Raw genomic sequence first — 23,243 nt, forward strand, 5'->3', positions numbered from 1 at the left:
CCGTGTTCATCGTTGGTGGGGATTGCAACCTTTGAGATGTCCTTCCCAGTACCATCAGCACGTGAGCTAAGTCAACAGCAACGCAGGATGCACCTATAAAGATGTGCCCAGGCCTTCAGTCAGTCCGACTACATCACCAGGACGGCTTTAACAGTACAAACCGAGATGTGTTTAGAACTGCTGCCTTAAGGGAAGACTCTACAGTGGACTTGGAGGAATATGTTTCTGTGGTTACAGGCTACATTAGCACATGCACTGAGACTATAATCCCCACAAAACACTGTAAAAAAATTCCCAAATCAAAAGCCCTGGATTAACAGTGAAGTGCAGTCCAAGCTACGAGCTGGCTCCACCACTTTTGTCTCAGGCAGCCCTGAAGATTGCAAAAAGGCCAGACATGACCTGCGCAGGTCTGTCAGGGATGCCAAGAGACAGTACAGATCAAAGTTGAGAGGAAACTACTCCACTGTGGATTCACAGGGTATATGGCAGGGATTTCCACACATTACGGACAGCCAGCAGAGGAGCAGGGAAGACACAACCAGCCAGGCCACACTGCCGAGTTCTCTGCTCGCCTCCAGGTCCTCAACACTGACCGTCAGAGAGGGATTATGGCCACAGCAAGCACACAGGACACATCACTCACTGTGTCACCGGCAGATGTGTGTGTAAGGCTCTGAGGAAAATAAACCCACCTGCTTCAAATCCACTACCATCGTGCCTCTCCCAAAGAAAAGCACTGTGACCTGCCCGAATGACTATCGGCCTGCTGCTCTCACCCCAATAGTGATGAAGTGTATTGAAAGGATAGTCATTACTCACATTAAAAAGAACATTTTGGACACACTGGACCTCTTGCAGTTTGCATATCGTCAGAACCGCACCACTGACGATACAGTCAGCACAGCACATCATGTGTGATGACACATTCACACAGGCAAGGACATGTCACTCCACTTCAGGACATTTATCAGGAGGGACAGGAGGGCCCACCAGGGACCGCACAAACCCCCCCAACACAGACTCTTCACACTTATACCATCAGGTAGACGTTAGAGGAGCACGAAGTCCAGAACAACCAGACTGGCAAACAGCTTCTACCCACAGGCTAGCAGGCTTGTAAATGAATCTTTCAACACACACACACACACACACACACACACACAGTCCACTCACTGAACCCTTGCTCATGTCATTCACCCTGGCACTCACTGTCACTTGCACTGGTATTTGTCAATATGCTGTTATGTGTTATGACCAACCGTCAAGCACAAGTTCTTTTTTTTTTTACTTTGTAAATATTCATATATATTTTCTTGTTTAGGTGAGATTGGACCAACGGAGATTACGGTGTAATTGCCCTCTTTTATATTGTGCATATGACAATAAAATTCTCTTAATCTCTTCATCTCATCTCTTTGTGAAATTTACAAATGTGACCCAACTCAAGGACTACTTAACATATGCAGCTCATAAGACGACATCTCCAATCAAATTTACAGCAGAAATAAAACATTCTTTTTTTTGGATGATGTTTACTATGTTATCCAGCTGATCTGGTTCAGCAGATCCAATAGTTTCAGAACTAACCTTTTATGTACAGAAACCCCAGCTGGTCAAGGCAGATGACCAACCATCTCTTAGTCTTGTTCTGTCTCAGGTTTCATCCTGTTAGGGAATTTTTCCTTCCAATGGTCACTCGTAGGAGTTGATGATTTGTTGGGTTTCCTCTATCTTATTAAGTCTTGACCTTAATATCTAAAGTGCCCTGCAATGACTCCTGTGTGATTTGCTGCTGTACATATGTATAAAATTGAATTATCTGTGCAGTTTGCATGTTCTCCCGGAGCTGTGGGTTTTCTCCAGGTGCTCCGGCTTCCTCCCACAATTCAAAGATGTGTGTTTGTTTAAATAGTAATTCTCAATGGCCGTAGGTGTCAATGTGAGTGAGTGATTGATGACCTGGTGACCTGTCCAGAGTGTACCCCGGCTTTAACCAAAGTCTTGTATAGCCTGGTGATGGAGGGAGGGAGGGAGGGAGGGATGATGGATGGTTTAATGGATGTAGGAATAATGGGTGGACAACACAAACACACACAAGTTGTGTCGCATCGGCTTGTTTCAATCAGGTTTGTATAAAATATCTTCAGCCAAGTTACTCTGAAAATGTTGGTCTTACCAGACGAGTCTCGGGTTACAGCTCTTGACTCGCTGCTTTCTGCTTCTGCTGGTTTGTTTTCCTTTGTTTCTATTGGCTCGCTCCTACCTCGTTAACACATCTTCACTGAACTGATCGCTTTCAGCAGGAATGTAGTGTAAGGCTGAAAGTGAACAGTCTGCATAAATCACCCAGCTTCTCACCGTCAGTTTATTTAATAAAACAATAAAACCAGGCTAATGATCTACAAACTCCTCCCCCCACCCCACACACACACATTATTTGCTGAACAAAATATTGTTATTTTTATGACTATTCTGACATTTTTTTCTCACTATGGCTCAACCATAACAATAAATATGGCAACTTTTATACAAAAACTTGTTCTGTAAATAGTTCTCACTCTTGTAACTTTGCTCTGAAGCTCAATTCTGGGGCTGTTCTGGAAGTAGTTTTCTTGTAAATAATGAATTTAGACATTTCTGATCAACCCATAGCAATCTCAGGCTTCTGGTTGCTTCCCCTCCATCATTTAGTTGGTTTAACAGATACAGGTCATTTATTGGTTTAACAGATACAGGTCATTTATTGGTTTAACAGATACAGGTCATTTATTGGTTTAACAGATACAGGTCATTTATTGGTTTAACAGATACAGGTCATTTATTGGTTTAACAGATACAGGTCATTTATTGGTTTAACAGATACAAGTCATTTAGTTGGTTTAACAGATACAGGTCATTTAGTTGGTTTAACAGATACAGGTCATTTAGTTGGTTTAACAGATACAGGTCATTTATTGGTTTAACAGATACAGGTCATTTATTGGTTTAACAGATACAAGTCATTTAGTTGGTTTAACAGATACAGGTCATTTATTGGTTTAACAGATACAGGTCATTTATTGGTTTAACAGATACAAGTCATTTAGTTGGTTTAACAGATACAGGTCATTTAGTTGGTTTAACAGATACAGGTCATTTATTGGTTTAACAGATACAGGTCATTTATTGGTTTAACAGATACAAGTCATTTAGTTGGTTTAACAGATACAGGTCATTTAGTTGGTTTAACAGATACAAGTCATTTAGTTGGTTTAACAGATACAGGTCATTTATTGGTTTAACAGATACAGGTCATTTATTGGTTTAACAGATACAGGTCATTTATTGGTTTAACAGATACAGGTCATTTAGTTGGTTTAACAGATACAAGTCATTTAGTTGGTTTAACAGATACAGGTCATTTATTGGTTTAACAGATACAAGTCATTTAGTTGGTTTAACAGATACAGGTCATTTATTGGTTTAACAGATACAGATACAGATAATGGTGTACTCACTCGTCCCTCCTCAGCCAGAGGCTCTTTGGAGCAACACCACTGTAGTTGCATCTTAAGGCACTTCCGCATCGGCCTCTTTTTTCTGACCCGGAAGCTACCTTGACTTTTATATACAGTCTATGATATGCATGAAAAAATGGTCAATAAAGAACAGAAAACACTCAAAGATGATTACAAAAATCATAAACTGTGAGTAGTAACTGCTGCTAATTAACTGTTTGTTGAGATGTGTAGTTCTGTTTCTGCATGTCGACCTGTCTGAAATGAACTTCTATTAAAGCATCCTATATTATTACTTTAAACCTAAGAAATTAGATATTTTTGTTAGTGTGCAATGTACTTTTAAATCAACAGAAATAGGCATGCATACTTCACAATAACTTTTAAAATCTACTCTTAGTCTTGTCTATTCATACAGTATATTTATTACAGCCCTAGTAATAAATGACTAATCTTCAGAAAGGAAAGATCTTCACAGCTGTGTAACTTCCCAGAAAAATGATGGACTTTGTTCAATAAAGGGTTGTTGTTGGTTTTAGCTGTTTTATTCTGTTGGCCAGAAGTTTCAGAACAAACTGTTGTCAAACACTATTATAGAGAGCGTAGCCTCCACTGGAACACAGTGCTGATTGTCCCCGAGAACTGGAAAATCCAATCTAAAGGAATAATCAAAATATCCAGCTCTTTTTTTCTTCATACTGTTTATGGCTTAAGTACAACGTCTGTCAAAGACTGAAATCTAATTCCAACTAATGTTCACAAACTTTGTAAAAAATACTTTGTAGCTGACATTCCTGAGTCTTCTTACCGACTTCATAACTTTTCTTTGCTAGCTGAATTTCCAGCCAAAGTAGCACAAATTCAAAAATGGGAATTAATTCAGTTTTCATCCACTACCTTAATGTGCATAACAAAAAAAGTTGTTGGTGCTAATATGTCAGATGGATTACTAAACCATTGAAGAGGGAGGGTGCTATGAAATTATGTCATTGAAAGTATAATGATTAAAAATATAGCCCTTCTGTTTTTTATGTTTGTGGAAGGATACAATTTCCCTTTTTGCTCTGCATGGATCAGATGTTTGCTATTTGCATACTCTCTTCTGTGCAGCCTGTCCAGTGCAGTAAAAGCTGCAGAACTGCTGCATATGGATCATCGTTTGCTGGGCCAACTGATCATTTTGATTTAATAGATACACCAGGTTTTCCATTTTGTGCAATACTATTTATTCTCTATATTTTTTCAGAAGGTTTGCATTCCCATTCAGTTGTTTGTGTGTACATATTCTTTTTTTTAAAGGCAAAAAACATATAGACAGGTGGGAATGCACTTATGTAGCATCCATCATTATAATAATGATTTATCAATATCATATAACTGTCAAAGGCTGTTATTTCACAAAATGTACATAGGATGAATTTAAAATTTCACCAATTAATTTGGAAGAATTTTTTTTTTTTTTAATTTTGAAATGTGTTCTTGCAAAGTCAAGTTACACAGTACCTGTCATCAGTTTTAATGTTCAGAGTGAATCGAGTTGTTGTTGAGATCTTGCTTCATTGTGTTACACTTAGCTAGAAAAGAAAAACCTCCAAACTGCTGTTGCCCAGTTAGTCTTTTGAAAACAGCTGCACTTCCCCATGTACAACAAACACACACACACACACACACACACACACACACACACACACACACACACACACACACACACACACACACACACACACACACACACACACACACACACACACACACACACACACACACACACACACACACACACACACACACACACACAGAGGCGTATACACACTGACCCTTAATGCATGAGTGCAAGATGAGCAGAGCAGCGACAGACCTTCTCTGCCGGCTGTGTGCGAGTGCTGATCCTGCTCTTACACAGCAAACTAAGCTCTCTGCTTAATGCTTAACAGAAAAGCTCTTTAGCTGTCATTATGCACCCGCCTCACCATGCAGCCCTTCAATCCACCTTCCCTGCCATCTCCCTCCTACATCCCTAAGGCCACATCAGCTCTGTACAATACAGAACTTTATTAATCAACAGATTGATACTGCACTGGCGTTTTACCTCATAAGCCACGGTAGCAGCCTCTTACTCATCCCATGTTATTTAAGGTTGAGACAATTTTACAACTTCAGCTTTTACAATAAATATGGCTATTATAACATTACATAATTTTACCAGTCTTGGTGACAAGAAAGTTGTCCCTGTTCTGAAATAATGTCTCTGACATTGTCAACTACTTAAACTACATCCAGGATATGGCCTTGGGGCTCATGAATCTAGGTGCAGCACAAACACAGGTCGAAGTTGGGAGTGCAAGTAGGCGTGGCCAACTGTTTTAGTATTTTGGTAAACACAAGCGCATTTGTAGAGTGCTGGTGAAGTAGAAGGAATAGATCATTAGAAGGTGTATCACAGCTGACTTCAATCAGCTGACAGCCAATCAAATCCGCTCCTCTCATGCCCTTTAAAACCAACATATTGTCAGTTTCTAATGGGTGAAGCGGGAGCAGATCGGCACAGACATCCAAACTTTATGCAGTCTGGAAATGGACATACTTGTCTGGAAGTTCAAGCTCTAATCACTGAATTTATGGGGCTAAAGCTGCCGATGCAATTAGTGTATCAACACCACTGATAAAGAGCAATGTGCTCCAAATGTCACTGATGTTGTGCTGTTAATAAATAAACTGCATCAGGAGCTTTGACTGGGAATCATTTACTTTTCAATCATTAATTAAATGACCTTAGCTGATGTGTGTAAACTGCTTTAACGTTTTGTGCATCAATAACAGTGTCACACTCTTCTTGCACGGCTGGCTAGATTACTAAACCAGATGAGTAGGTGAAAAGACTTTTGAATTGGTAACCGTTTATCTGTAAATTAAATACAAGGAACATCCACCAAGCCTGTCAGTAGGATTTTGGATAAGTCTGTTCACGTGATCTCTGCTCACTGAAGCCACAAAAGCAGCCCTGTGCTAGTTGAGTCCAGCAATTCAACTTTAGAACAGATACGTTTTTACATAATTATAGATTCTATAATTTTTAAATCAGGGAGAGAAAGTGGATGTCATTTTAGGGTTTTATTTGTGGGGGGAAAAAAACAAAAACAGAAACAATTCATCATTTATATTTATATAAAAATTAAATAAATAAGGGATCTCAAATTTTAAATTGTATGTGCCATTGGTACATCTTTTTTTTTAATGAGCACTGTTCCAAATAGGATCAAATGTTTGCTTGTGTAAACATTTTAAAAACTATACATGCAACTTTGACATCTTTAATAGCTCAAACGTTACTGTGTATTCCTTCTAATTTGCTGGTAGGTGTTGTCCTCCAATCATCCCGCCAGTTTCCAGTGGGATGACGTCTGGACTTGGCAGCCACATGTGGACACTGACTGTTATTAAAGCCACTGCAGAATCCATTAAGCTGTTTGCTTTGAGTCACTGACCTATTCACTGTGAAACTGCACTGCTGCAGGTCTTTAAGAGTTTGTCTTCATGTGGTTCCATTTATTTTTCTCTTTGTGGCTCCGAATGCAACTCCTACAATAACCCTTTCCATTAACCATCCTAAACATGTTCAGTTCTTGCACTACAAACAGTAACCACTCAGCTCTCTTTAACTTTACTGGTTCAGTGCTATGACGTTTTGGTATCAGCCACTATTCCCCTGAGTTCAGAGAAGGATGTTCAGTTTGTTGCACACTTCAGTTTGAGGAGATAAAAACATGATCTACCTTTGGTAATCTGTGCTCAGACTTTACAGTTATTTATTTGAGTTCTAACTGACTAACCTTTTTCCAAAGCTGGGCTACACGAGGCTCCTCTGCTCTGCTTCACACCTAAGGAGATCAACATTTTGTAACAGCTGCATAGGCCTTTTTCTTAATTCGTAATAACGTTGAGTATGTTTTGTGTTATTTTGGGTCCACCTCATGAATGTAGCTATTTTTGGTCTCCACCAGTCCGTGAAGGAAATATCTGACTCTTTAGCTGCCAAACCACTTCCGAGATTTATATTTTGAGACTTGGGAGATTAAATTAAAATGGTAAAGTTCTTAAAGAGTCAAGACATAAAAGAAAAATAGTCACTCTATGAATCTTTTTTCGAAAAAAGGGTCAATATGGCTCCTTAAAGCTGAAGGGACTTGCATAAATTTATGAAGAATGTGCAACTTGGCCGAAACTTGCTTTTTAAAGGTTTTCTTATCATGAAAAATATATTTCGGGTGGTTTTAATCATATTTATCAGATAGATTCCATTTAATTTCATGGTAATGATGACTCTTCCCATACACACTCAAGTCAGCCATTGAGTTCCACAGGTTTATTTTCTAGGACAAGTTTTACCGTGTTAATCTGCCCTTTCGGGAATACTATAAAAAAAAAGCTCTCCATACATTTCTAAATTTGAATACTGACAGCAACCACAATAAGAGATCATTTTTCACTGATATCAAGCTTCTCTTCATTGGCTGGCTCCTCATAAAATAAAGAGTAGTAGTTAGTAGTTCAAATCCTTCTTACATTCATATGTAATCATATTTTAAAAACCTCCCAATATAAGTCTTTGCTCTGTGAGTGCAGACTTGTTAGCGGGTCCAATAAGTATTGTTATGTTCTTGTAATGTGTGCTTTTAGCAATATAGGTAATAAATAATTTAATTTGATTGATACCATTCATTGAAGCCCCGGTTTGTTCCACTCAAATATAACTTACCACCTTCTACTCTGGAAGTCCGTGTCAGAGGATCAAGACTTATCAGTTATAAAAATGCAACTGGTGCCATTTTTGAAGGTTACCAAGCTTGTGCTCCATGACTGTTGCCTTAAACCTGGTAAAGCTGCAGTTGAATTTTTTTAGAACGGATCCAATAACATCAAATCCCTGTTAAAAGGCTGTTATTTATTTTCTAATTTTATGTTTTGATTAGGTGGAAGTGCAAATTTTAAATTGTTGCTGGATCTATTTAAATCCCACTCAGGTCAAATGATAAGGACACGGACACTTACCAACCCGATTTGAGGGGGGAAATAGCCAAGTGCTTTACTGTTGTTCTGAAGGTATTTTCAGAACCCTGAAATGCTCCTCTGACAATCTACATTTTGCATGAAACGTGCAACAACTTGGCAAATACTTCTTGTGCTAGCTCCTTGTACAGAAGGGGGCGATAGTGAGTCATTGTTGTGTCCAGACAGTCTGTTCGGTGTTACACTGAAATCTGTGACCAAACATTTGGTAGGATTCACATATTCCTGGTCTGCTGTTTATTAGTTTGCTTATTCAGTTTCTGACAGAATATTTTTCTGTATGGTTTGTGTTGTCATTAGCTGCACTAAAGCTTCAAATTAGAATTTCCCAAACAAGCTCAGTATGACACGTTGTTAGTTTGCAACAGGAAATTAAGTCATTTTTGTTGATAGATAGATGTTGTTTGAGCGCTTCATGTTCAGTTATGATAACTGGGTTGAACAAATAAACAGCAAAGTATACATAGTAACACTGGCAGTAAAGTTATATCGTACGGGAATATTTGACATTTTTTTGGAAAGCTTTTCTGACAATCATGATACACAATCCCGCAGATTTGTCCCCATAAGCCTGAATGTCCGAACATCCCTGACATTATACTGCGGCTGCTTTTATCACTGCCTAGTTACCGACTTCATTTCTTTACTCTCCAATAGCTGTCTCTCCAGAAGTGAAAAACAACACGAATGTTAACTCTTGTCAGGCATTCACCAGAACAAAAACATTATATATATATATATATATATATATATATATTTTTTTATTTATTTATATTGCCTTCAGAACCATCTTAATTCTTAATTCTTGGTGTCGTAGATTCAACAAGCTGCTGGAAACATTCCTCAGGTTTCGCTCCATATTCACATGATGACATCACAGTTGCTGCAGATTTATCAGCTGCACATCCGTGATGTGAATCTCCCGTTGCACCACATCCCAAAGCTCCTATTAGATGGAGATGTGGTGACCGTGGAGACCGTTGGAGTCCAGTGAACTCATCGTCATGTTCCAGAAACCAGTTTGAGATGATTTGATCTTTGTGACGTGGTGCGTTGTCCTGCTGGAAGCAGCCATCAGGAGACGGTCCACTGAGGACATAAAGGGACGGACACGGTCAGCAGCAATACTCAGGTAGGCTGTGGTGTTTACATGATGCTCAGCTGGTACGAAGGACCCAAAGTGGGACAAGAAAATATCAAACCACCATCACACCACACCACCACCAGCCTGTACCACTGATACAAGGCAGGATGGATCCACGCTTTCATGTCGTTGACACCAAACTCTGCCGACCATCTGAATGTGGCAGCAGAAATCCAGACTCATCAGATGGAGATGTTACTCCGATCTTCTCCTGTCCAATGAGCCGGTGTGAATCCAGCCTCAGTTTGCTGTTGTTAGCTGACAGGAGGACCTGGTGGTCTTCTGCTGCTGGAGTCCGTCTGCTTCAAGCTTCCAGGTGGTGTTCAGATCTTCTGCATACCTCGGTTGGAACGAGTGCTTATTGCAGTTACTGCTTCCTTTCTATCATCTCCAACCAGTCTGGCTGTTCTCCTCTGACCTCTGACCTCTGGCATCAACAAGGCATCAGAGAACTGCAGCTCACTGGATATTTTCTCTTTGTCGGACCGTTCTCTGTAAAGCTAGAGATGGTTGTGGGTGAAAATCCCAGTAGATCATCAGTTAGTGAATACTCAGACCAGCCCGTCTGGCTCCAACAACCTGCCACCTTCACCTTCACTGAAATCACCTTTCTTCCTCGTTCTGATGCTCCGTTTGAATTTCAGCAGCTCGTCTTCATCGTGTCTTCATGCCTCAATGCATTGAGCTGCTGTCATGTGATTGGCTGATCAGATATTTAGTTAACGAGCAGTTGAACACCTAATAAAGTGGCTGCTGAGTGTATACAGTGCATCCGGAAGTATTCACAGCGCTTCACTTTTTACACATTTTGTTATGTTACAGCCTTATTCCAAAATGGATTGAATTCATTTTTTTCCTCAAAATTCTACACGCAATATTATTTAAATATTAAATAAAAAAATTTATTTAATCCATTTTGGAATAAGGCTGTAATATAACAAAATGTGGAAAAAGTGAAGTGCTGTGAATACTTTCCGGATGCACTGTATATATAATTCTTCGCCCACTGATAATACATTGAAGACAGACTGAAAGCTGCAGCAAATCATTATCACCTACAAATATATATTACGAGAAAGGGCTCGCTGGTTAGCATGCTAACTTCAGTAGAAGTATGTGTTGCACGATACTGAGACGTCTTTGACATCAAAACTACTATTTCTTAACATTCTGTTGAACGCATGATTTTAGTCAATAAACGTAAATATCTTGCAGATTGCTCCATTAGATTATTTTTGAAGGTCACAAAAAACACAATAGGGAAGCTGATATGGTGAAATCATTAAGGACCCACCTGGCCTGTACCTTTGGTTTTTTTTAGGTAACTGTTCAAGAATAAGTTGTCTTGTAATTTACAATATTAAAAATTCCAATGTAAAGCCTGGTAAAAGATGGTTAATATAAACAAGTAAACACAAGATTCAGACTTCTTGCCTCTTCTCTTATTTTCAGTCACGGTTGGTGAAAACATAAAACGCCCACATCTCCCTCTTCGATAGAGGACAGAAACAGTTTGATATGGACATTAAATGAGCCCACACATTTTATCACTAATTTATTCATACATCGGGATGATAATTAAGCACATTCAGTCCGTAAACTGTCAATTTAAAATTTTGGTGCATGAAGTACAATTATACGTTACATCATCAGACACTTAACCCTCGTGTTGTCCTCGGGTCAAAATGACCCGCAGCTGTGTTCAACCAAGTTCTATTTTATTTCTATATTTTTATATTTTTTGGGATCATTGGTCATCATTCTTTAAAGAAACCCTCACAGCCTCCTTGTCACCAATGATCCCAAAAAATATGAAAATAAAATAGAACTTGGTTGAACACAGCTGCGGGTCATTTTGACCCAAGGACAACATTGGGGTTAAGGGAGCTTTTGAAACTCCTGATACACTGCCAGGTTGCCTTTGACAGCCCCTTTATGAGATCTGTCTGCAGGAGCTGATAGAGAGCAGCTGTCCACCTCTGCTCTGGACAGACACCAGCGAATAGCCCGGTGGACACTACCGAGACACAAATGCATGAAAACCTGAGACCTGCAGATGTCTGCCAAGATGTCACCCAAAACTCTGTGACATGTCATGGCTGCTCTCCTCTTCTGTTTAAATCAGATTTACCCTCCGTGTTAAGGTGTGCCTCTCTGACTCTTTTTTCTATCTCTTTGACCCAGTTAAAAAATTGCCTCCGCCTACGTGAGTCTCTGGCACTGCACATAAACTATTGAGTAATCGAGGCCTGAGTGAAATAAACAACACAGCAGAGACTTGTTATTTTGCTTTGAAGGGAGTTCTGGCCATAAAACGGTGTAGGACTAAACTGAACTCCTCTTTCTGCCCTCTCAATAGTATGCTGATTTTAGCTTTGCATCAGATAAAGTATGGCTTAGCATAATAATGTAATTAAATTGAATTGGAGCAGTTTGACAAAAGGGCAATAAATAGATTAAAAGAGAACAAAACTAGAAAATGACTAAATGTGTAAAATATATATTCATCACTATCTTCTGGATCATTTGTGATCAAATAAAAACCCAAACATTTCCATTAGTGTACCTGTGACAGAGATGTTGCTATCGTCGTGGGTTCTTTCAGCACGGACGACAACAATCAGCTCTAGTACAGTTCACAAAGGGGTTTATTTCATCCAAACAATATTTCAAAGGACTGTGTGCTCTCCTGCCGAGCATCCGAGCACACATCACACGTCCGACCCTCAGCCAGCCTGCTGCTCAGCGTCCCCAGCAGTGAGAGCTGGTCGGTGTTCTGCTTCTGGCTTTTATGGGGGAAGAGAGCGACAACCAGTGATTGACTGCAGCTGAGCTAATGAAGCCTGTTCCAGACACCGTTCCCTGAACCACTCCCCCAATCAGTCCCTCCTGCAGCTGAACTAAACCACGCCCCACTACCACAGTACCAACGTTTACTTGACTGTTTTACAACTATTTCTACCATTACAAATGTTAAATTTAAACTTCTCATCTAAACATCAGAGAACAACGACGGCCCTGAAAAGTCACAAAGTCCTTCATGTCTTTCACTAGTTAAACCTAAGGCTGATTTCTTTTAGATTTACACCTGAAAAATGTAATAATGATGACTCAAGCTCTGGTTGTACAGATAGATGCTGCTCAAACTTCAGCTGCAGTGTTTGAGTCTGTGGTGCTTCGGTCATGTGTTTGTGAAGTTTTTCTAGTTTTTGTGAACTTGCGGTAAATAGTAACAGCAGTCATTTCAGGGCACATTACATTGTCAGGTCCAGATCTACAATATGAAAGAGAACAGAAGGTGGTTTGTTATTTTCAGGCCCAATTAGAGCATTTATCATCACAATGTGATTTATTAAGACACAGCACAGATATTTCAAAGTTTCAGAGCCACATTCGAGACTATATATATTATAACTGGCTCAAACCTCAGTCAGGTAGCAGATCAATTTATCAGGAAAACTAAACATCCCCTCTGCTCTGCTCTTTTTCCCTCTGGTACCAGAGGATGATGGGGGGTGATGGCAGGTTAACATGGTATCTCCCCTGTAATTCCCCACTGATTGAGAGAAATGATATCATTCCCCACTAAGTGGCGAGAAAAAAAAAATCCCTTTTAACAGGAAGAAACCTTCGACAGAACAACATTGGGGGCGGCACGGTGGTGCAGTGGTTAGCATTGTCACCTCACAGCAAAAAGGTTCGGGGTTCGAATCCGGTCCTGGGCCTTTCTGGGCGGAGTTTGCATGTTCTCCCTGTGCTTGCGTGGGTTCTCTCCGGGTTCTCCGGCTTCCTCCCATCATCCAAAAACATGCACCTCAGGTCAGGTTACCTGGCGCCGCGCTAGTGGCAGCCTGCTGCAGCAGCTCCCCCCTGAGAGCCCCCCTGCTGTAGTGAAGACATTTCCCCTCGGGGATTAATAAAGTGTATAAAATAAAATAAAAAAAAAATCAGAAACATGCAGCTGCAGAAAGATACAGGGAGTAAGGACAGAGAGGAGGAAGAACAAACTCCAAGAAAGAGAAGACACAACATTAACGAGATGCATCGTTGGCATATGGAGAGTAAAAGAGAGAGAAGAGCTGAGTTCATCATGGGAGGTGAACCAGTAGCCTCAGCCAGTAACAGCATAACTGCAGGATGGTTCATGGTCACCTGAGCAGTTCTTTACTATAAGCTTTATCAAAAAATAAAGTTAAAACTAGAGAGGGTGTCTGTCTCCTGAACCCAAGCAAGAAACCTCAGACAGTAAGGAGGAAAAAGTATTTTAAAAGGAACAACCCAAACTGGGAGTTGGTTCCACAGAAGATGAAGACCGATTCTGCTGTTGGAAACTGTGGACACTACAAGCAGGCAGGACTCTGAAAACAATACACTCTATTAGGATAATATTGCACAGTAAGATCACTGACATGTGATGGAGCTTGGTTATAAATGAATATCTTTAAAGAGAAGAGCTTTAAATTCATTCTTGATTTCACAGGAAGTCGATGAAGTGGCGCTAAAGTTGAAAAAAACTGATCTCTCTTGTTAAATCCTGTCAGGACTGTAACTGCAGCATTTTAAATCAACTGAAAGCTTTTCAAATACTTACTGAACCATCCTGATAATAAGGAATTACAATAGCCTTGAAGAAACAAATGCATGAACTAGCCTTTCAGCATCCAGATGTTCCTCATTCTGATAATAAGGTAAAAAGAAGGCAGTTTTGTCTTCTACTAGAAGTTGAAGGTCATCCATGTCTTTATATCTTTAAACCTTTCAACTCTATACTGTTTTTTGTTTTTTTACATTTCTACCTGAAAAAGCATCTGCTGGTTACCACTTCACAACTGTGAAGCCAGAATGGACAGCCCTGAGCTCTAAAGACGAGAAAGGAGAAATTTGAAATACCTTTTTAGTTTTTATAAAACATACATACAGTACAGAGAGCTCCAGGGTGGAAGGGACTAACTGATCTCTAGTGCCGTGACAACATACTCAATGTTACCATAAAATTGAATTCAACATTTTCACTTTCCTTTTTAAACGCCTTGCTTCTGTCAGGGGTGACTGAGATCAATAAGTATGACAGCTCAAAAGTAAATTGTGCAGAAGTCTGTTGCTGCTCTGTGAAGGAAAGATGTTGGTATTATAAACTACGTGAGCAAAGGAACTGAAAGTTTTGAGTTGAGCCTTAAAGCTAGAGAGAGTTTCTGCACCTGAACACAAACTGGGAGGCTGAAAACTGAAGCTCCGCCTCCCGTTCCAAAGAAGAAGAACAGCTGAGACAGGAGACACAGCAGAGTGAAAAACTATACTGCATTCCCTTAACTTTCCCAATGAAATCAATCTTTTGATTACTTAGAGTTTGCACATTGAATTAAAATGTGATTTTCTGTCATTCCAGTCGAACTTGCCAACTCCATGCTCTTTTTCCACAGGCCTCCATCAGCTATCAACAATGCACAAAATAGAAACGTGTCGTTATTTCTACTGTTTACCACACACACCCATTATAAAAGCGCCATCTGTGTCATATTGGTTTTAAGTAATGAAGAAGAGGGATGTACCATCTGAGAGCAGCATCACACCACTCTAGACTCTTAATGTTACTGAAGCAGTAAGACAGATGATCGGCCACCTGCCTGACTGTCAGCGCTGCTTCATAGTCTTATGATACTGCATGTGGTGAACTGTAAATGATTGAAGACTTGGAGGATAGCGCTAAAGTTTATGATTGATATGGTTCGAGGGGTTAGGTTAATAGACGGTTCAGATCCGCAAACTGGTTCTGAGGAACTACAGATAACATGAACCGTTTATTTGTTTGATGTTCGTCGGATTTCAGTGTTTTTCTGTGCAGATCTCTGAATAAGTAAAGTGGAGGAAAACTTGGTAATTACAGACCACTGGTACAATACAAGAATGTCATTCAGTGTGGTTAAATAAATACAAGCATAAACATGCTAAAAAATGATAAAATAATTATTTGAAAACACTGGAGGACTAAAATACTGTTTCACATTTATTTCAAAGGTTTAAAATCTCTTTATTACCGTATTTCCTCTCTGTTTCTGAAGATATTTCCTCACATTTTGTCTCTCCACCTCACTTAGATGTGTTGGGGGGACAGGGACAACACCAGAAACGTATGTCGTGGTAGATTTGGAAGATAGTTGACCTAATTTGGAACATTGTGTCAGATTTGCTTGAATTGAGCTTTTTTTTTTTTTTTTTTTTACTTTTCTTCAGGATAACAAGTGTAGATTTCGTTCCCAGTCACTGACACAGTCAGCCTTGAAATCTTTAAAGGTGTAATTTGTTAAAAAAAAAAAAAAAAAAAAAAAAAAAAAAAAAAAAAAAAAAGATAAGAAAATCAATATTGTAATACCAATTTGTTGTATTGGGGTCCAATAATGAGTCAATGTAGCTCACTGACAGTTTGGTGTTACACTAAAATCTGTCAACCATTACGTTCTGTGACAGATTGGTTTGGTTTAAGAATGATAGTCAGAAGAGGGATATCAGGATAGGTCGCTAAATCAACTTGAAATGTTTTGAACTAAACATCTTCCAGATTGCCTCTTTATCCCTTTTTGGTCCAAATGATTGATCAAAACAACAAACAGTGATTTCATGTGAACGGGTGATTGTAAGTATTTTAAAATCAAGACCGGAGATAACTCTTCAAAACATGATTCCAGTCGTCCTCATTTCCTGAGGAACTCCTGTTCAGCAGTTTTTGTTCTTGAATAACAAAATGTTGCTTTTGAAAATGTGTTTATTGCTCTTCACATGACCTCTGACCCTTATATTTCCTTCTGTCTTCCTGACAGGAGGTGAAGTACTTCCAGTTTCCTGGAGAGCTGCTGATGAGGATGCTGAAGATGCTGATTCTCCCTCTCGTCGTGTCCAGGTACCTTCACTTCATCACCTATCTTCATTACAGCCTGACCCAATTCTCATTTGTACATTCTCACTTTATAACCTGAGCTCTAATACTGTAAGTCCATATTTATATTCTGTTGGTTTACAGCACTGTCAACATGTGGTCCTCCTCCGTTGCTGCAAAAATGTGGGATAATCACAAACCTTTGCAAACGACTGTTTTACTGTCAGCATTTTAAACTTTCGAAGAGCTGCAGGATTGAAAACAAATATCCCAACTCCAGTTAGTAATGGACTAAACCAGAAGTTAGCTGGCTTGGTGGCATGAAGTCCGGTGCACAAACTCTGAACACAGAGCAAGCCCGGTTCATATTTATCCAGCCAGCACTGACTCTCTTTTATTGCCAACATCAGGAGAATACACTCAGAAGGAGGTGCAGGCTCTGGTCCAGGCTCTGGTCCAGGCTCTGGTCCAGGCTATGGTCCAGGCTATGGTCCAGGCTCTGGTCCAGGTTCTGGTCCAGGTTCTGGTCCAGGTTCTGTTCATCTCACATCTAGACTACTGTAACTCCCTCCTGGCAGGTCTACCTGTTAGTACCATCTGACCTCTGCAGCTCATCCAGAATGCAGCAGCTCGACTGGTCTTTAACCTCCTGGATTCACTCACACTACTCCGCTCCTCCTCCTCCTCCTCCTCCTCCTTTATCTTGAACAGTAGAACTTTAGTATCTTCAAATAGAACTTACTGATAGAACTTTGTAGTTTGGCTTTCTGGAAGAAATTGTATTTTCTTGATTCCTGTTGTTCTGGTTTTGTACCCTCATGGTTGAAATGAACTTATTGTAAGTCGCTTTGGATAAAAGAGTCAGATAAATGTAATGTAATGTAATAATGTAATGTAATGTAATGTAAAAAAAAAGTGTCCCACTAATTGTGAAAACTCTGGAGCTTCAGGATCTTCTTTGAATTGTTGAAGGTTTCATTTTATAAACAGATCATCATACTCTGCTTCTGCTCGGCTCGACTTCCTCAAGAACCTCCCTCTGTCCTCCCTCCTCTCTCCTCTCTCCTCCTCTCTCTTCCCTCTGTCCTCCCTCCTATCTCCTCCCTCCTCTCTCCTCCCTCTCTCTCTCTCTCTCTCCTCCCTCCTCTCTCTCTCTCTCTCTCTCTCTCTCTCCTCCCTCCTCTCTCCTCCCTCTCTCTCTCTCCCTCTCTCTCTCTCTCCTCTCTCTCTCCCTCTTGTCCTCCCTCCTCTCTCCTCCTCTCTCTCTCTCTCTCTCCTCCCTCCTCCCTCACCAGCACCAACAGCTGTTCCTGAGTGTAAAGATGCAGAAGAAACTCCTGAAGAAGTTTTCATAAGTCAGAAACAGAAGAAGAAGAAGAAGAAGAAGAAGAAGAAGAAGAAGAAGAAGAAGAAGAACTAAAGTCACTAGTTGAGCCTCCACAGATGCAGATGAGCAACGAGACGAGTAAATAAACTTAAAGAAGAAGAAAGCGAGAGCTGCTGTAACAAGACGTCCTCTTACATCTAATGATACTCAGCACAAACACATCCACCGAGCAACGACTGAGGAAGAAGAGATGAACACAGACTCAAACAAAAGATCTGATGTCAGGTGGAGGACGGTTATCTAAAATAAGTTCTTTATGTTGAAGTGGGCATCCCATCTTCTGATGTCAGGTGTGTTTATGTTGAAGTGGGCCATCCCATCTTCTGATGTCAGGTGTGTTTATGTTGAAGTGGGCCATCCCATCTTCTGATGTCAGGTGTGTTTATGTTGAAGTGGGCCATCCCATCTTCTGATGTCAGGTGTGTTTATGTTGTAGTGGGCCATCCCATCTTCTGATGTCAGGTGTGTTTATGTTGAAGTGGGCCATCTCATCTTCTGATGTCAGGTGTGTTTATGTTGAAGTGGGCCATCCCATCTTCTGATGTCAGGTGTGTTTATTTATGTTGAAGTGGGCCATCCCATCTTCTGATGTCAGGTGTGTTTATGTTGTAGTGGGCCATCTCATCTTCTGATGTCAGGTGTGTTTATGTTGAAGTGGGCCATCCCATCTTCTGATGTCAGGTGTGTTTATGTTGTAGTGGGCCATCTCATCTTCTGATGTCAGGTGTGTTTATGTTGAAGTGGGCCATCCCATCTTCTGATGTCAGGTGTGTTTATGTTGAAGTGGGCCATCCCATCTTCTGATGTCAGGTGTGTTTATGTTGAAGTGGGCCATCCCATCTTCTGATGTCAGGTGTGTTTACGAGCCCGGCTGTGCTGACTGTAGCTCACAGCTTCAATTTTCTCACTCGGCCGTATTAGCGTTTGCACAGCCACTCTAAAGGGTGGAGCAATCAGGTTGCCTGCATTTGACCCGCCCCTCCTTCACTGTGATTGGACGGTTGGTGACAGTGACAAGGGCAACTCTTGGTGACTGGGGAAAAAAACGCTGAGCGCTCAGCGCAGAAAAATCACTCAGGACCTCGTCACGCTGCTGGTGTTCATTAAAATGGACTTTAAAAACACGCTGCGCTCAGGACAAAAACTTGAGTCCACACCGAAGGTAGTTGCAGCAGCGGCAGAGTGCCGTCTGGGTTCAGGGCGAGCTGATTGGAACAGAAATCTGTTCAGCAGCAGACAAAGAGAAAGAAACAGTCACAGTGCTGCTCGGAATAAGTTGGATGAATGAGTAAAAATAAAGACATTAGATTAGAAAAGGGAAATTCAAATAAACTGTATTTGAGACAGTTTTAGAGGTGGGACGGTCAGGAGGTTTGTTTTGTTTTAATATCTTGAGCCAGTGGAAAGCAACTGCATAACTGACCAACCAAAAGCTGGTCTGAGATCAGTGCTGCAGGACTTTACTGTTATTTTAAAGGCACGTTGTTAAGACAGTAATAAAAATTTAAAAAAAACACACACAGGGACAGGCTGCACAAACATTCAAGAGATTAGAAATAAAAAGATTAGACAGAAAGCTTCTCATGGTGAACATCAGTGTGATCAGTCTGCACACGATCTGTTTCCTCTGCAGAGAACGCGTTGTTCTACTACTACATAAAAACACCGTTACAACAACAATGCACCAAAGGTGGCTCACCTGGCTCTTAAAAGGAATGACAGATGAAACTCTGATTGGTTTATTTCACATCTTTGATGATTGAAGACATAAAGTCTTCTCTGAACCATGCGCCTTACTGTGGGGTCAGTTCAAACTAGTAAAAGTGGATTTCGACACGCTTAAGTTCTTTAGACGTTTTGTTTAGAACGAGAAGATAGAGTCCATGATGTGTTAGAGGAATCTTTGCTTTTTAAAACAGTCAAAGAATTTGTTTTGTACAAGCTGACCTTGTTTTCTTTGTTTTGTTGAATAGACATGTTATAAAAATGACTTCCATACAGTAGCTGGCTTTGAACATGTGACTGCGCAGACATTCGTTGCTGAAGGCCACTTGTTGATAGTCACGTAAGGGAAAAACAGAAATGACAGTTTTCGAGGATTATGTACAACTCTATTTCCAAAAACATCGGGACACTGTTTAAAATGTAAATAAAAAAAAGAATGCAATGGTTTGCAAATCATATAAACCTATATTTAATTGAAACTTGACCAAAGACAACATATCAAATGTTGAAACTGAGAAACCTTATTGTTTTATAAATATCTGCTCTTTTTGAATCTGCTGCAGCAACACGTCTCTATAAGTTGTTCCAGGATCATGTTCACCACTCAGCTGCACCACCTTTTAACAACACTCTGGAAACGTTGGGGAACTGGGGAGAGGCACTGCTGGAGTTTTGGAAGTTAAATGTTGTCCCATTCTTGCCTGCTATTTTCTGTTTCATGATGCGTCAAATGTTTTTAATGGTGACAGGTGACAGGATTACACAACTTTTCCAGTGTTTTGTTGCCCCTGTCCCATTTTTGTTTAGATGTGTTGCTTGATCAAATTCAAATTGAGCAGATATTTTTCATAAAACTTCCCCATTTCAACATTTGATATGTTGTATTTGGTCTATTTATGAATTAAATATGACTTTATCTGATTTGCAAATCATGGCATTCTGTTTTTATTTATATTTTACACGGTGTCCCAATGTTTTTGGAAACGGGGTCCTGCATAATCTTCAAAAGCTGTCATTCCTGTTATCTAGGCACATATTTTAATAATGTAATACCAGCCTGCTAGGTTTAATCTTAACCCCAAACTAGATGCTCATTTGACAATGGGCGAACAGGTTTTGTTATTGTTAGTAGGAAAACCTCAAAAACCCACAAAAAGAAGAAAACATGCCGCTATAACGAATCTTCATGCAGGACGAGAATAATGAGTGCAGCTGTTCGCATTATTTGTCTTTAAGGTGGTGCATGCACACCAGCAGGTGTTTACCATATGTTTAAAGTGTAGCACAAAGTCATTAAATTGTCCTTGAAGTATCAGAGCTCTAACTCTCACACTATCTCGTTGTTTCTTCAGTTTGATGTCGGGCCTGGCAGCTCTGGACGCCAAATGTTCCAGCCGGCTCGGTCTGATCACGGTGTCGTATTACCTGTGGACCACCTTCGTGGCGGTGGTTGTGGGGATCATCATGGTCTCCATCATCCACCCGGGCGGGGCAGCCCAGAAAGAGGACTCTGAGGACAGCGGCAAGGCTATCATGAGTTCTGCTGATGCTCTGCTGGACCTGATCCGGTAAGATCAGAACATCCACATCCACCATTCAGAACTTCTGACCAGTTGATGATTTGAAGAGAAATGAACAGTATTCATTTGATGGTGATTACTGCTCAAGTTGAGCACATTCAGTTCAAGTGTGTGGCTAACAGGAAACATCTTAAAAGCACCAAGTGTTCTGATCCATTTTTTTGAGATTCCAGGACCGGAGTTAGATTTTTTTCAAAAACAAAGTAAACAGGTTTATTATTATTGTGAAATGAATTTGGCACATCAGCACCACATTATCGTAGCTTCAGAGGGATACTCCAGTGATTTTACTCTTTTATTTAGTTGGAGGACAAAAGAGACACATTTAAAAGCTTGAGTGGTCAAAATGGAAGCAGTTGACTTTTAGAATGGATGAATTACAGGAAAAAGACGTCAGGCTGAAATGCTCACTTGGATATTGTTCACATACAAAAGATGTTTTCCAGCTTTTCCTTCTACCACATTGAAGTTATTGTGTGAGCAGCATGTAACTGTTGAGTTGTACATTTTAGGAGCAGTTAGAGTCCAATACAGAATATTTACTACGTCTGTAAAACAGGAAAATAGTGCTAAAGCATAAAAACATTGTGACGGACATCTTGCCATCACCGTGAGTTCTTTTGGCACGAACGAACAACACTCAGCCAAAGTACCGTTTCACACAAACACTCCACATCAATAACCGTGTGCTCTCCTGCCGAGCCTCTGAGCATACGACACACGTCACACATCACACGCCAGTCCCGCAGCTACCCTGCTGCTCAGCGTCCCCAGGAGTGAGAGACGTCCGGTGTCCTCCTGTTGGGTTTTATGGGGAAGAGAGAGACAACCAGTGATTGACTGCAGCTGTGCTAATGAAGCCTCTTCCAGGCATCGTTCCCTGAACCACTCCCCCAATCAGTCCCTCCTGCAGCTGAGCCAAACCACAGCCCCCCCACCACAAACATGTTTCAGCATGTTTACAGGCATATAGGGTGAGTACAGCTGTTGAGGCCTGTGAAGACATCTGGAGAGAATGAAACAGGAGAGTATCTGTTTCATCAGACAGGACACCGACAACTTTACAAAAATGAAAACTATTCTGGAGTAACTGTCCTGCTTGTTGGTATTTAAATCAGTTTTACAGACTAAATTATAAATGTCTCCTTTATATGGGTGGTATGTGGGGAAAATGTAATTTGTGCCACCGATTTCTGGTTGCAGTACCATGAATGGCCACTTGTACAAATTAGCAGCAAGGCCTAATGGTGGTTCCCTTTTCAGCTCTCTTAACACATCCACGACTCAGAGACCCCAGTATGGGTCAAGATCATAGATGTAAGAGACTTTGACATGCTGCTGCCTTTCAGTCTTGCTACCATTTTTTTTCCAGTGGAAACTTGAAGTATTGCAACAACAACAAAAAACACATGCGAATACAGTGGTTTTGAATGTGTTTGTAATGTTATTAATGTGCAGTGGGCTGCAAAATCCCAGAAACTAGAAAACTTGGCTTATGTTGCAGATAAGACATTTTTAATTGGCCACATTGATTCCAGTATAAAGTTCTGCTAATACATCTGTAGTCAAGATCCCAAAAATATTGCATCATACTCTTCCCATAATGCACCTCAATCCAACGTGTTTCACACCATATGCCCCCAGTTTATGCCCCATTGGTTTCCTGATGAAGATGATCTCAATGCAGCAGCTGTATTCACAGGCTCAGGAGTGTTTACCCTGTTAATCAGCTAAGGCCCCATTGCATGTTTGGGCTTCCCCAAAATTTTTGCCCCCACATCTGACAAATGAACACAGATCAAAAGATGCTTAGTTTCACATTCATGAATGAGATTCTGGTATGAGATTGGCTGTCAAACCAATTTTGTTCTATCTAAGCTTTTTAAGTTTTGCTAGCTCAAGTCATTATTTTTCTGGAGGTCCATCTGAAAATAATCCTGTCATTAATTAGAAAATAAGCCTCAAAAAG

The 23,243-nt window shown here is 40.4% G+C and overlaps 1 protein-coding gene across 1 annotated transcript in view; it reads left to right on the forward strand.

Moving 5' to 3' along the window:
- The window catches only part of slc1a7b (solute carrier family 1 member 7b), a 38,450-nt gene that overhangs the window by 5,994 nt on the left and 9,213 nt on the right, over window positions 1-23,243 (forward strand). Inside the window, exons 2-3 of the mRNA XM_069719701.1 lie at window positions 16,527-16,606; window positions 21,047-21,262. Of these exons, the coding sequence (XP_069575802.1) occupies window positions 16,527-16,606; window positions 21,047-21,262 (296 nt within the window). The remainder of the gene's footprint in view (window positions 1-16,526; window positions 16,607-21,046; window positions 21,263-23,243) is intronic.

This window comes from Brachyistius frenatus, unplaced genomic scaffold, assembly GCF_029030835.1.
Source record: "Brachyistius frenatus isolate BFR_SWC_R1_liver_20210118 unplaced genomic scaffold, ASM2903083v1 Contig_221, whole genome shotgun sequence".
In the NCBI taxonomy this organism is placed as follows: domain Eukaryota; kingdom Metazoa; phylum Chordata; class Actinopteri; family Embiotocidae; genus Brachyistius; species Brachyistius frenatus.